This window comes from Pseudophryne corroboree, chromosome 6 (genome assembly GCF_028390025.1).
Source record: "Pseudophryne corroboree isolate aPseCor3 chromosome 6, aPseCor3.hap2, whole genome shotgun sequence".
Taxonomy (NCBI): domain Eukaryota; kingdom Metazoa; phylum Chordata; class Amphibia; order Anura; family Myobatrachidae; genus Pseudophryne; species Pseudophryne corroboree.
Window position 1 is genome coordinate 475,491,826 of NC_086449.1, and position 15,539 is coordinate 475,507,364.

The 15,539-nt window shown below is 43.4% G+C and overlaps 1 protein-coding gene across 1 annotated transcript in view; it reads right to left on the reverse strand.

The window, feature by feature from the left end:
* Window positions 1–9,169, reverse strand: part of CAV1 (caveolin 1) — a 73,911-nt gene extending 64,742 nt beyond the window's left edge. Inside the window, exon 1 of the mRNA XM_063927237.1 lies at window positions 9,064–9,169. Coding sequence (XP_063783307.1) covers window positions 9,064–9,093 — 30 coding nt within the window. The 5' untranslated portion in view covers window positions 9,094–9,169. The remainder of the gene's footprint in view (window positions 1–9,063) is intronic.
* Window positions 9,170–15,539: the final 6,370 nt, after the last annotated feature.

Consider the following 15,539-nt stretch of genomic DNA (forward strand, 5'->3'; position numbering starts at 1 on the left):
CCTCATCTTCACCCTCCGATATATCACCGTGTACATCCCCCTCCTCACAGATTATCAATTCGTCCCCACTGGAATCCACCATCTCAGCTCCCTGTGTACTTTGTGGAGGCAATTGCTGCTGGTCAATGTCTCCGCGGAGGAATTGATTATAATTCATTTTAATGAACATCATCTTCTCCACATTTTCTGGATGTAACCTCGTACGCCGATTGCTGACAAGGTGAGCGGCGGCACTAAACACTCTTTCGGAGTACACACTTGTGGGAGGGCAACTTAGGTAGAATAAAGCCAGTTTGTGCAAGGGCCTCCAAATTGCCTCTTTTTCCTGCCAGTATAAGTACGGACTGTGTGACGTGCCTACTTGGATGCGGTCACTCATATAATCCTCCACCATTCTATCAATGTTGAGAGAATCATATGCAGTGACAGTAGACGACATGTCCGTAATCGTTGTCAGGTCCTTCAGTCCGGACCAGATGTCAGCATCAGCAGTCGCTCCAGACTGCCCTGCATCACCGCCAGCGGGTGGGCTCGGAATTCTGAGCCTTTTCCTCGCACCCCCAGTTGCGGGAGAATGTGAAGGAGGAGATGTTGACAGGTCGCGTTCCGCTTGACTTGACAATTTTGTCACCAGCAGGTCTTTCAACCCCAGCAGACCTGTGTCTGCCGGAAAGAGAGATCCAAGGTAGGCTTTAAATCTAGGATCGAGCACGGTGGCCAAAATGTAGTGCTCTGATTTCAACAGATTGACCACCCGTGAATCCTTGTTAAGCGAATTAAGGGCTGCATCCACAAGTCCCACATGCCTAGCGGAATCGCTCCGTGTTAGCTCCTTCTTCAATGCCTCCAGCTTCTTCTGCAAAAGCCTGATGAGGGGAATGACCTGACTCAGGCTGGCAGTGTCTGAACTGACTTCACGTGTGGCAAGTTCAAAGGGCATCAGAACCTTGCACAACGTTGAAATCATTCTCCACTGCACTTGAGACAGGTGCATTCCATCTCCTATATCGTGCTCAATTGTATAGGCTTGAATGGCCTTTTGCTGCTCCTCCAACCTCTGAAGCATATAGAGGGTTGAATTCCACCTCGTTACCACTTCTTGCGTCAGATGATGGCAGGGCAGGTTCAGTAGTTTTTGGTGGTGCTCCAGTCTTCTGTACGTGGTGCCTGTACGCCGAAAGTGTCCCGCAATTTTTCTGGCCACCGACAGCATCTCTTGCACGCCCCTGTCGTTTTTTAAAAAATTCTGCACCACCAAATTCAAGGTATGTGCAAAACATGGGACGTGCTGGAATTTGCCCATATTTAATGCACACACAATATTGCTGGCGTTGTCCGATGCCACAAATCCACAGGAGAGTCCAATTGGGGTAAGCCATTCCGCGATGATCTTCCTCAGTTGCCGTAAGAGGTTTTCAGCTGTGTGCGTATTCTGGAAAGCGGTGATACAAAGCGTAGCCTGCCTAGGAAAGAGTTGGCGTTTGCGAGATGCTGCTACTGGTGCCGCCGCTGCTGTTCTTGCGGCGGGAGTCCATACATCTACCCAGTGGGCTGTCACAGTCATATAGTCCTGACCCTGCCCTGCTCCACTTGTCCACATGTCCGTGGTTAAGTGGACATTGGGTACAACTGCATTTTTTAGGACACTGGTGAGTCTTTTTCTGACGTCCGTGTACATTCTCGGTATCGCCTGCCTAGAGAAGTGGAACCTAGATGGTATTTGGTAACGGGGGCACACTGCCTCAATAAATTGTCTAGTTCCCTGTGAACTAACGGCGGATACCGGACGCACGTCTAACACCAACATAGTTGTCAAGGACTCAGTTATCCGCTTTGCAGTAGGATGACTGCTGTGATATTTCATCTTCCTCGCAAAGGACTGTTGAACAGTCAATTGCTTACTGGAAGTAGTACAAGTGGGCTTACGACTTCCCCTCTGGGATGACCATCGACTCCCAGCGGCAACAACAGCAGCGCCAGCAGCAGTAGGCGTTACACGCAAGGATGCATCGGAGGAATCCCAGGCAGGAGAGGACTCGTCAGACTTGCCAGTGACATGGCCTGCAGGACTATTGGCATTCCTGGGGAAGGAGGAAATTGACACTGAGGGAGTTGGTGGGGTGGTTTGCGTGAGCTTGGTTACAAGAGGAAGGGATTTACTGGTCAGTGGACTGCTTCCGCTGTCACCCAAAGTTTTTGAACTTGTCACTGACTTATTATGAATGCGCTGCAGGTGACGTATAAGGGAGGATGTTCCGAGGTGGTTAACGTCCTTACCCCTACTTATTACAGCTTGACAAAGGGAACACACGGCTTGACACCTGTTGTCCGCATTTCTGGTGAAATACCTCCACACCGAAGAGCTGATTTTTTTGGTATTTTCACCTGGCATGTCAACGGCCATATTCCTCCCACGGACAACAGGTGTCTCCCCGGGTGCCTGACTTAAACAAACCACCTCACCATCAGAATCCTCCTGGTCAATTTCCTCCCCAGCGCCAGCAACACCCTTATCCTCCTCATCCTGGTGTACTTCAACACTGACATCTTCAATCTGACTATCAGGAACTGGACTGCGGGTGCTCCTTCCAGCACTTGCAGGGGGCATGCAAATAGTGGAAGGCGCATGCTCTTCACGTCCAGTGTTGGGAAGGTCAGGCATCGCAAACGACACAATTGGACTCTCCTTGTGGATTTGGGATTTCAAAGAACGCACAGTTCTTTGCGGTGCTTTTGCCAGCTTGAGTCTTTTCAGTTTTCTAGCGAGAGGCTGAGTGCTTCCATCCTCATGTGAAGCTGAACCACTAGCCATGAACATAGGCCAGGGCCTCAGCCGTTCCTTGCCACTCCGTGTGGTAAATGGCATATTGGCAAGTTTACGCTTCTCCTCCGACAATTTTATTTTAGGTTTTGGAGTCCTTTTTTTTCTGATATTTGGTGTTTTGGATTTGACATGCTCTGTACTATGACATTGGGCATCGGCCTTGGCAGACGACGTTGCTGGCATTTCATCGTCTCGGCCATGACTAGTGGCAGCAGCTTCAGCACGAGGTGGAAGTGGATCTTGATCTTTCCCTAATTTTGGAACCTCAACTTTTTTGTTCTCCATATTTTATAGGCAGAACTAAAAGGCACCTCAGGTAAACAATGGAGATGGATGGATTGGATACTAGTATACAATTATGGACGGACTGCCACGGTTAGGTGGTATAAAAAAACCACGGTTAGGTGGTATATATTATAATAATAATACAATTATGGATGGACGGACTGCCTGCCGACTGCCGACACAGAGGTAGCCACAGCCGTGAACTACCGCACTGTACACTGGTTGATAAAGAGATAGTAGTATACTCGTAACAACTAGTATGACACTATGACGACGGTATAAAGAAAGAAAAAAAAATACCACAGTTAGGTGGTATATATTATAATAATAATACAATTATGGATGGACGGACTGCCTGCCGACTGCCGACACAGAGGTAGCCACAGCCGTGAACTACCGCACTGTACACTGGTTGATAAAGAGATAGTAGTATACTCGTAACAACTAGTATGACACTATGACGACGGTATAAAGAAAGAAAAAAAAATACCACAGTTAGGTGGTATATATTATAATAATAATACAATTATGGATGGACGGACTGCCTGCCGACTGCCGACACAGAGGTAGCCACAGCCGTGAACTACCGCACTGTACACTGGTTGATAAAGAGATAGTAGTATACTCGTAACAACTAGTATGACACTATGACGACGGTATAAAGAATGAAAAAAAAACCACGGTTAGGTGGTATATATTATAATAATAATACAATTATGGATGGACGGACTGCCTGCCGACTGCCGACACAGAGGTAGCCACAGCCGTGAACTACCGCACTGTACACTGGTTGATAAAGAGATAGTAGTATACTCGTAACAACTAGTATGACACTATGACGGTATAAAGAATGAAAAAAAAACCACGGTTAGGTGGTATATATTATAATAATAATACAATTATGGATGGACGGACTGCCTGCCGACTGCCGACACAGAGGTAGCCACAGCCGTGAACTACCGCACTGTACACTGGTTGATAAAGAGATAGTAGTATACTCGTAACAACTAGTATGACACTATGACGACGGTATAAAGAATGAAAAAAAAACCACGGTTAGGTGGTATATATTATAATAATAATACAATTATGGATGGACGGACTGCCTGCCGACTGCCGACACAGAGGTAGCCACAGCCGTGAACTACCGCACTGTACACTGGTTGATAAAGAGATAGTAGTATACTCGTAACAACTAGTATGACACTATGACGACGGTATAAAGAATGAAAAAAAAACCACGGTTAGGTGGTATATATTATAATAATAATACAATTATGGATGGACGGACTGCCTGCCGACTGCCGACACAGAGGTAGCCACAGCCGTGAACTACCGCACTGTACACTGGTTGATAAAGAGATAGTAGTATACTCGTAACAACTAGTATGACACTATGACGGTATAAAGAATGAAAAAAAAACCACGGTTAGGTGGTATATATTATAATAATAATACAATTATGGATGGACGGACTGCCTGCCGACTGCCGACACAGAGGTAGCCACAGCCGTGAACTACCGCACTGTACACTGGTTGATAAAGAGATAGTAGTATACTCGTAACAACTAGTATGACACTATGACGACGGTATAAAGAAAGAAAAAAAAATACCACGGTTAGGTGGTATATATTGTAATACAATTATGGATGGACGGACTGCCTGCCGAGTTCCGACTGCCGACACAGAGGTAGCCACAGCCGTGAACTACCGCACTGTACTGTGTCTGCTGCTAATATAGACTGGTTGATAAAGAGATAGTATACAATACATACAACAATATACTACTATACTGGTGGTCAGGCACTGGTCACCACTAGTCACACTGGCAGTGGCACTCCTGCAGCAAAAGTGTGCACTGTTTAATTTTAAATTAATATAATATTATGTACTCCTGGGGGCTCCTGCTATAACAACCTGCAGTGCTCCCCAGTCTCCCCCACAATTATTATAAGCTTTGCCTTTTATACATTGATGTGCAGCACACTGGGCTGAGCTGAGTGCACACAGACTGAGTCACACTGTGTGACTGGCTGCTGCTGTGTATCGTTTTTTTTCAGGCAGAGAACGGATATAGCAGAGAACGGATATATTATATTAAAATAAATAAAAGTTAACTAACAACAACTGCACTGGTCACTGTGGTAAACTCTGTCTGACTCTGCACAATCTCTCTCTCTCTTCTAATCTAATTTCTAATGGAGAGGACGCCAGCCACGTCCTCTCCCTATCAATCTCAATGCACGTGTGAAAATGGCGGCGACGCGCGGCTCCTTATATAGAATCCGAGTCTCGCGAGAATCCGACAGCGTCATGATGACGTTCGGGCGCGCTCGGGTTAACCGAGCAAGGCGGGAGGATCCGAGTCTGCTCGGACCCGTAAAAAAAACATGAAGTTCGTGCGGGTTCGGTTTCAGAGAAACCGAACCCGCTCATCTCTAGTTAGTACAGCAGATAAGCACATGTGGTGAACATGTATAAAACCAGACACTTGTTGTCTTCATCTCTTTACTTTCTGTGCTTCAGTTTTTATAGGGATGCGGTGCTTAGGTCGACAGTTAATAGGTCGACCACTATTGGTCGACATGCATTCGGTCGACATGGGCGTTAAGTCAACATGGCAAAGGTCGACACATGAAAAGGTTGACATGAGTTTTTCACCATTTTAATTTTTTTTTTTACTTTTTCATACTTTACGATCCACGTGGACTACGATTGGGAATAGTAACCTGTGCCGAGTGCAGCGGTAGCGGAGGGAGGCACCTTGCCTGAAGCTGCGAGCCATGCCAGGGGACTCGGTGCACTAATTGGGATTACCGGTCACTTTATGAACAAAATGACACCAACCCCCCCAAAAAAAACAAAAAAAACTCATGTCGACCTTTTTCCATCTCGACCTGATGTCCATTTCGACCTTTTCCAGGTGTTGACCTGCTGCCTGTCGACCGATAGTAGTCGACCTAACAAGTGTCACCCTAAATAGGGTCGACCCAACAAACCCATTCCATTTTTGTTAATGCCCTCACTTATCTTCAAACCAGTGTTTGATTTAACCACTTGCCTGGCATGGTCGCATCAGATGCGACCATGCCTGCAAGTGCTTAATCTGACCTGGTCACACAGGATGCGACCAGTCAGATAAACTGTGTTAGCGGCGACAGGGAAGAGACACTTCCCTCCGCTGCTGCTGCACTCTCCCCCTATGTCTGCCGTGCTGCCAATCATTGCTGATCAGTCAGCATGGCAGGACCCCCCCTCCAGCGGCTGCAGACAATAGCAGCCGCTGGGGAAGTGTAAATTAACCTCCCCCAGACCCCCCTGTGTACCTGGAGGCTGTCCCAGCTTTTAAAATGAAAGTCGCAATGTTTCCGATGGTTGCGATGTTCCCAATCGATGTTTCGATGTTTGTCAAAATATATTTTTAACAATTTAAAAAAAAAAACTATTTTTTTAAACTAAAATCATTTTGGATAGGCTCAAATTCATGTTCTTCACCTAATTCACTCATAAAAAAACCCCCGACAATTTCAGAGCAGTTTTTGGCTAAATAAGTTGTCAGTTAAGTGGTTAATGCAGAGGTTCCCAAACTGTGTGCCGTGGCTCTCTGGGGTGCCTCGGGACACTTGCAGGGGTGCCCTGGGTTTGTGGTCCAGGACCAATTCAAATTATTCATGGTCAATATAATAGGCAAAACCAGTGCTGGTGGCTGCCAGTCGTAAAATATGTGGCCAAACAGAAGCAAATCTTGTCCCTCACCACACAACTGACCCTAAGGATGACATATAAACGCGATCTACTTAATGTAATATTTCTTTCTTAATTTCTCAATAAGAAATTTTTGGCCTAGGGGTGCCGTGAAAAAAATCTGATATTCTAGTGCGCCGTGATTCAAAAAAGTTTGGAAACCACTGTGTTAATGGATCACTTTTTTGTGTTACTTTGCAACAGAATATATATATCATTATTTCTATAAGCATGCTGTTTGCAGGCATTAAAATAATCTTTCATGTCTTCACAAGTAAAATACATTCTTGATAGACTATTATTACTACTATTTATTTATTTATTTATTTATTTGTAAAGCCCTGCAGTATACTGTATAGTAGAGCTGACACCCTCTGCTGCACTGTGACATACATCTACTGTAAGTAGGATTATAGAAAAAGAAATGCAGGAAGTCCCTACTTATTTCCTGGAAACCCATTATGATGTCACGAGTCTTCAAATCAGTTTTTCAGCACTCTGTTTTTTTAATTACTTGGCCTTTTAATGTCATACATGTTGACTTATGCGGTAATGGCAAGTCCACCAAAAGTATAGATTTAGTCATTTTGCTTAATAGCAACACATTTTGAGGGAAAGCTTAGTACATAGGTCACAACTAAAATGACTTTGCCTCACTGCCTCCTTTATATATATATATATATCCAATGCAAAGGATTGTATTATGTAGATTTCGCTGACAGCTGTTGGTTTTCACAAAGCTAACCTTTGTTTTATAATTTCATTTGTCCAATGGAAAGATTGACATTATAGTGCAAAGGTCTCCACAGTTTGTGTGAAACAGTACAGCTATTTCATAAGCAAAGGGTGGCGGACTTACACTACTGCTATAACAAACTTCCTGACATTCCAGCTGTAACCTACAATGGCATAGATAATGTGACCCTTATTACACTGGAATATTAGACACATTTTACATAGCATCACGCTAAACACAGAAATTCATCAATAAGGTGAAAAAAGTCCAACACATTTCCTTTTCACAGGCATATATTCCAATGCGGAACTTTCACCCTGTGTTTCTTTATATATTCCCATTGGTAAAGTGAGTAAAAAAAAACCTTGAAATATATCACAGTAACTGACAACCAAAATAGCCAAACCTCATTTTTTTATGTCAGTGTATTTTTAACCCACTTATAGATATGTATTCTGCTATTTGCTTCTGTACTACTAAACTCTATTAACACATTCAAATGGAAGGAGTTTACTAAAATAAAATCCAGATTGCATAAAACCTGCATGTTTATACTATTACCAGTGCAGAGGCTGAGGGTCCCTATACTGGGCTGGCTAGGTAAACTGATAAGTCACCTGCAGACTTATTGTTCTAGTATTACATGGGTTTCGGTGGTGGCATACAGATAGTACTGGTTCTCTGCTTAATCCTTGCTACGGTTCGCTGCAATAAACTGTACACCATCTATATCAAATAATTATTAATGCAACTTTAATTAAATTCAGCATCATTAATTACAAACTTGTCTGAAAAAAAAACCCCATTAACTCACAAGCTCACGTTGTCTATGGAAAATGGAGGGGACAAAACAGAACTTATTTTTTATTTATTATTATTTTAATTTTGATTCTTATTAAGAAGTGGAAATAGAAAAGTGTTTTCCTAGTACAGCCCTTTCATTTGTCTTTTTTTAAAAGCTCCCCTCACAATTCTTTCATTCACACATCTCTGAGGTAAGTCTGGATGTGCATTTGGTTAGCCATGTGGGTATTAGCACACCTGGGCAAAACATTTCCCAGAATCCTTTTAGACAATATATCAATAGGTAGAAGAATGCCAGGAAAGGCTCACCTAGAATAAATAAGTGAGCCAAGTTACATTCCATTCTCTACTCCCTCAAGCAAATTTAGTATTACACAAACTTATTTTTAAGGAGGTAACGAACCGTGTCAGGCATATGAGCAGAGAATCAGCCTGCACAGGGCAGTACCACCTTGCAAACCTCCAGCTTACCCTGCAACAGCCTTGATAAACTGCAAATGTTTTCATTTCATCATGTAGTAGATCATTTTTATTTCTAATGTAACAGATTGACAAAAACATAAAAAGTTTCCAAAGAACCTGCTGAATGAGATAACCAGCTGAGAGGCTCCCACTTACTCCCGAATTAAGAGAATATATTTTACTTCCACACCCACTGAGCAGTCCTACCTCTTCATCTATGTATTTGCCACCAGACATGCTGTCCTTCAGTAACCAGGAGCTCTGATTGAGATCACAGTGAGGTATGATTTAAGGGATCTGAGGGAGGAAGATACTGCATTGTGTAAAGGCACAGCTAGGAAAGGAGGGGAAGGAGGTGGCTGTGTGAGCATGATTATTGCTGGCAGGATTCCAATGTTTGTTCTGCTCAGTTTTGGCATAGATGACAGCATGTTGAACTCAGACACATCCCTAGGGTTCATGAAACACCAGAGGAAAATAAGGTGCTCCGAGCAACAAAACTTTATCCACAATAAAGCTTTGATGCATAAACAGTACTCCTCCTCTAAGTGGGACAGTACATGGTCTGTCTTGTAAACAGAGCAGATACTATGGTATATTGTTACTTCTGCTCTTTACAAGGGCTCCTGAGACTTAGAAGATGTGCTTCATTTTATGACAGTTGGAAAAAGTGAGAAAACAACATTTATCTTATTGCAAAAAGATAACCCATAACAGAATGATTCTAGAGCTCATGCTGAGATGAATGTATGCCCATTTACTGAATATAAGGGATCTTGTGTGTTTTTCCAAAGCACATGCTCTGGAACTGAGTGCATACAAGTACCGGTGACTAATACCGCTTTCAGATCGCAATGACGGGTCCCACCCGGGAATTGGAAATGGGTCCTTCCCGCGTGGGACCCAGCAATGGACCCTACACACTGCCATCCGGGGGCGGGGACAGAGCCGGCATCAGGGGCGGGAGCGTGGGCGGTGCTGGGAGATGACATCATATCCGCGCCGCCTCTCCCTATGCAGTGAACGGGTACTGGGTCGCATTGACCCGGGTAACCCACTCACACTACGCCTGACCCGGTAATAATAACCCGGGAATAACCCTTCTTATAACCTGGGTTGAATTACCGGGTCAGGCGGCCCGGGATTTATTGAGTGACCCTTTTACATCGCACATCGACATGTGTCGACCTGACACTAAACCGGGTCGATACTGGGTTATTTTTTTGCGGTGTGAGAGGGGTTTTAGAGTTTAGAGTCATACATATTTCAGTCACATCACACTTTCAACTGCAGATGCATAGCTGAGCTGTAACTGCAGAGTTCAGTGAGGGGGTGTCACCAGAACAGCAGGATGTGCAGAGTTGGATATAAGCGGAAGTACGCCTGTTTCTAGACGGATGTTTAGCAAGTAGTAAAGAGTAGGTGCAAGTGTGCACCAACGATGATTAGTAGAAAGGCATGTGTGCACATAAGGATGATTACCCACCTGGGCCAGCCCAGCCACCGAACATGTGCAGTGACAACACATTGAGACTCCCTAAGGCCACCTGCACCAGGAAGAAGGTTACTGCCTGGTTCATCCTAAGGGTGTCCTGGGCAGCTCTATAAACCCCACAGTCTATGTATGCACTCAGACAGCTCTGCTGCTACTATACTGGCTGTGGCACCCTGCAATCCGAAAGCAGATGTCATTGGCCACAATGGTGGTGCCTTCATGGCCCTGGGTGGCATCGCTCGCACTCCACTAGTTATGGCCCTGACTGTAGCGTAGGACTTTTTAAATAGATTTGTTGCAAAGTTAAAGTTGGCTAAATTTCTTCTAAATGAAGTCCAGAGATAAAAGTAGTGGGGTGACATAGTCAGTCCCTGGAAGAGTAGGACCAATCGGTGGAGGGAGCGTGGTCCTTTACTAGACTAATATATTATCAGAACCTGATAAGAGATGTATGCAGTACATTTGATACTGCCATTTTAAATATATTCTGAATTGGGTAATAACAGTCTATACTAACATTCTTTAAGGAAATGTTATTTGTTCTACACTACATGCAATGACCTGTGTTCAAGGATTGTGTTAAACTACTGAACTGCAATACTTTATATGTTTCAGAGATAGCTTCATTGGCTAAGAAAGGGTTAGTATATATTTGCACAGGCACTCACAAAAATGCTTATATCATTTTGAATCCACATAAATGAAAGGCATGGAAAATTCTCGAAATCATGGCAACTCCTGGTAAGCATTCCCGTAAACAGAAAGGAAAATATTTCCATCAGAACCGTTTCCAGTATTCCATTCTTTTTCTGTGTGCCAGAGCTGAAATTATATACTATATAGCTTGTGGCTTGGAAGCCTGTACATTGAAAAGGAAGTACACTGTACAAGTTGATAAACTTAGATCTGTTCAGAGAGGTCTCACACTGCGATATGCCAGCAAAGTCATTTATGTAATCACTGCAAGAGCTTCAGTAACATTTACATGCAGAAGTGAATGAAGTGGATATCGAGTATATTATGGTGGTTTAACAGAGCATGTGAAATAATAAAAGATTGTCTATATTACAAGGCAGAGAACTGATCCAGACAAATCTTGGCAGCTGTGCAGCAATTGGTCTTTTTTTTAATTTTTTTTTACAACAGTTTGATAATGGATCCTAAAAATAGCAGCTTTTCACTAACTAAGGAGATTTGGATTGTTTTTTACCAAATAAGGCAGAGGGATAACAACTGTAAAAGAGGCATAAGATTTATCATCCTAATGGTCTGTAGTATTGAACAATGCTATAATAAAATAAATCTACCCATGTATTATACTAAACAGCTTTACTTCTGGTATCTTTCTGTTACAAAGTTACATTTGCAGTGTACAAAATCCATATTTTTTGGGGTTGGGTACCGGCAGTCATAATCCTGATGATCAGGATGCCGATGGAGGCATACCGATGGTCAAAATCCTGACAATCAAACTCCCAACGGATCTTGGTAAGTATTTTAAAAAGAGATGTGTAGGTTTGGATTTACTATCTTAAAACCCCATCTTATTGAATATCCAGCTGGTATGTGTTTTGGATAGCCAATAAGAAAAATCCAGATAAATCCAAACTTGCGCTACTTTGGCGTTATGAACCGAATAAATCCAAACCCGCATAGCTATAATATTAACCCTATCGCTACCCCACCCCTTCCGCAGCCTAACCCTAATTGTCCCCTCCTACAGCATAACCCTAACTGCTCCCCCCACCCACACACCACCCCTGCATACTAACCCTCCCACTAGTGCAGGGGTAGGCAACCTGCGGCTCTCCAGCTACTGTGGAACTACACATCCCAGCATGCCTTGCCACAGTTTTAGAACACCCCGACAGCAAACCTGTGGTAGTGCTTGCTGGGATGTGTAGTTCCACAGCAGCTGTAGAGCCACAGGTTGCCTGCCCCTGCCCTGGTGCCTTACCCTAACCCCAGTACCGCTGGGATTCTGACCACCAGGATTCCGTTGTGTCTGGAACCTAATTGCATCCAGTATCCTGATGCAACGTATTGTATGTCTACTCTACATAATTATCCCGTTACTCTAAAAGATTTAGAATATATATGTGCTGCAATTTACATGAGATAAAGCGACTTATGAGTTTCACATAAGTCCCAATGGGGCCGCACCTTGTGATTTTTAGAAAATTGTGCATGTGTTGCAGCCGATATATACAACTCAAAGTAGCTATAAATGTTTCTGAGTCATGTGAATCTCGGTCGCTTCTCATAGACAGCTAAATGGGCATTACTGTGTGGCACCTGGGCAACAACTGGGTGTTTGTGTGTAAGAGGAGTATGTAGTCAGAGTTGCAACCTAGTTGTGCTTATGCAGAGTGCAAACCATCTTCAGCCATATCTTCTCTACCAAGCATGGGGAAGGTGGAAGTGCCATTACTAGTAGTGAAGGCTGCTCTCTCTTGTCCGGAGGGTTGGGGGCTGTGGTGTTACATAGCAGTGTATGTATCAGAATATGGGCAAATATTCACATGACTTCTGTTCGCTAGAGGTGTTTAGAATTGTGACCTGCATTACATACAACTCAGACTTACGCCCAAAATGGTAAAAATAATTGCAAGCTAAATAGCCTCCTTATACCAGCCTTGGAGAGGCTGACTTATTATTATTATTATTATTATTATTTTATAATTATAGTGGTTGTTTGGAATGTGGAAGTCTTACCTTTATGTTTCAATTTAGTTACTTACTATGTTGTAATCATCAGTTAGATTTTTTTTTTATACCAACTACCAAGATGTAACATGTTTAGCACAAATCTGTGTATTTATTTTTTTATTTGCATGGAGGAATCAGTCTGAGCTTGTTAGAACGATTCTGCACTCTGCTGCACTAATCACTAGAATATGAGAATTGTTTATTGACTGTAACAAATGACACTATCTGTCATCCATACATATTCACCCACACATACACTGTATGATTCATTTACCTTTGCCACTATAGTAAAATGTAATGAAACTGCAAGACAATAAATACACATTCGGAAATTAATTTTAGAACTTTATTTACAAGCCAGCTGCCGCACCAACAACAAAGGTCAGGAAATCCCTGTCCTCGTTTGGAGATCCTGGCCTCATACATCCCCCGCAACAGCATCAGACTGTCAATCACTGACAGTCTGATACCATTAATATCACAGATCTGTACTGCACATGTGCAGTATGGGTCTGGTGCTTGCGCAAAGTACAGAACACCGATACTTTGCGACAAGCGCTGCTACTGAATCAGACCCATAGTGTCCTCGATCATATTATACAGGTGACCCTTGTTCATACTGTGATACATTAGAGTGCCCTCCAGTTCAATCTATGCCATATTACAGTGCCCCAATTCATATTATGCCACACTATGGTGCCTCCATTTCATATTGTTCAATATTAAATAGCCCCAGTTCTTATTCTGTAACATTATACTGCCCTCCACCTTAGAATGAGCAGATCAGATTATGACACATTACAGTGCCCTCCAGGTCATATTTTGCCATATTACAGTGACCTCCAGTTCAAATTATGTCACATTACAGTGCCCCCTTACCATTATAACATCTACTAAACACTACTTTCACTAAAAATAGAAATATCACACAATTCAGGCTGGGCAAAGTATCAGGCCCAATTGCTTAGCAGACAAATCTGAGAAATTGGAATGCAACTTTATAACCTGGGTCCAGGCCCCCTATGCCTCTGGGCCCTATAGCAATGGCACCCCTTGCACCCACTATAGTTACACCCATGGGCAAAACCAGTGCTGGTGGTTACAAATCTTAAAAAAATGTTTACAAACAGACCCACAACCTTGTCCATCATCACATTACTGAACCCAAGTATGACTGGTAAGTACAGATGGTATACAGAGGATACCAAGGAGAGAAGAGCAGTGAAGCTGTTTCCCCGCCTCCTCTGTGTACTCTCCACCTCCTTCTCTATCACTGGGCAATCAGAGATGCCTTAGGCTGGGCTACTCAGCTTGTCAGTACTTAGCCCATCTCGGTAGAGAGAAGTTAATTCCCCAGACCATCTCTGTGTGCATCGGGAGGACTGGGGTAATGTCACTGTGTACCTGCCCACAACAAATAAATGGGGAGATGAACAGTTGCATGCATCTATGTGGCCGCACTCCACTGCATCCATCCACCTGTGGAAGTCACCATCAGCGTACATTTTCACCAGCCCTATAAATGGTGCAAGAGGTCAGTCTGAAATCAGCAAATGTATGTGTAACACTTGTACACATGCACGCTCTGTTGTAGCCCAGCTACTCCTTCTGAGCTGTAAGTGAAGATGTGACTGAGTTCACGATTGGCCACGAAGCATGTGCAGTACAAAATAAACACAAAAACTCAAGATTCAGCTGCAAAATGGAGTGCGTGCAACTGTGCATCAGCCCCAGTGTTATCCCCCCTCCCCTCCTTTTGTTCTTTTTAAATACCATGAGTAGGAGCATTGTGGGTAGAACTATTTGGGTCTCATAAGTTTCAGAGGCTCTACCTCCGCCAGATAGATTGTGCAAGAAGATTGTTATTATTAACCCTTACTGCTTTCTGTTATATATATTTAACCATTCAGTTCCAGCCTCAGTCTGCAACCTTTACCACATAGACACAGGCACACTAGCAATTGTTTCAAGTACTGCCCAGACTAAAATGTGCTTCTAATACTTTTTCTACCAGCACTTAAAACAAGTTTCACTTTGTACTGACAGTACGTAATAGAATGATCCTGATAAATAGAGCCTGTTAGGCTGCTGCATGCCATGGGAAGATAACTGCACCTAAATATGGAGTGTGCAAAACTAACAGTCTCTGTAACTGGCCTGAGGGGGTTATTCGGATTTGTTAGCAAACCAAAATAGCACACTAATGGGCAAAACCATGTGCACTGTAGGTGGGGCAGATGTAACATGTGCAGAGAGAGTTTAGATTTGGGTGGGTTATATTGTTCTGTTCAGGGTAAATACTGGCTGCTTTATTTTTACACTGCAATTTAGGTTTCAGTTTGAACACACCCCACCCAAACCTAACTCTCTCAGCACTTTACATCTGTCCCACCTGCACTGCAGCATAGTTTTGCCCATTAGGGTGCTTTTTTTGTTCGCTAACAAACCTGCATAAGGCCCCTAGTCAGTTCCACAAGTG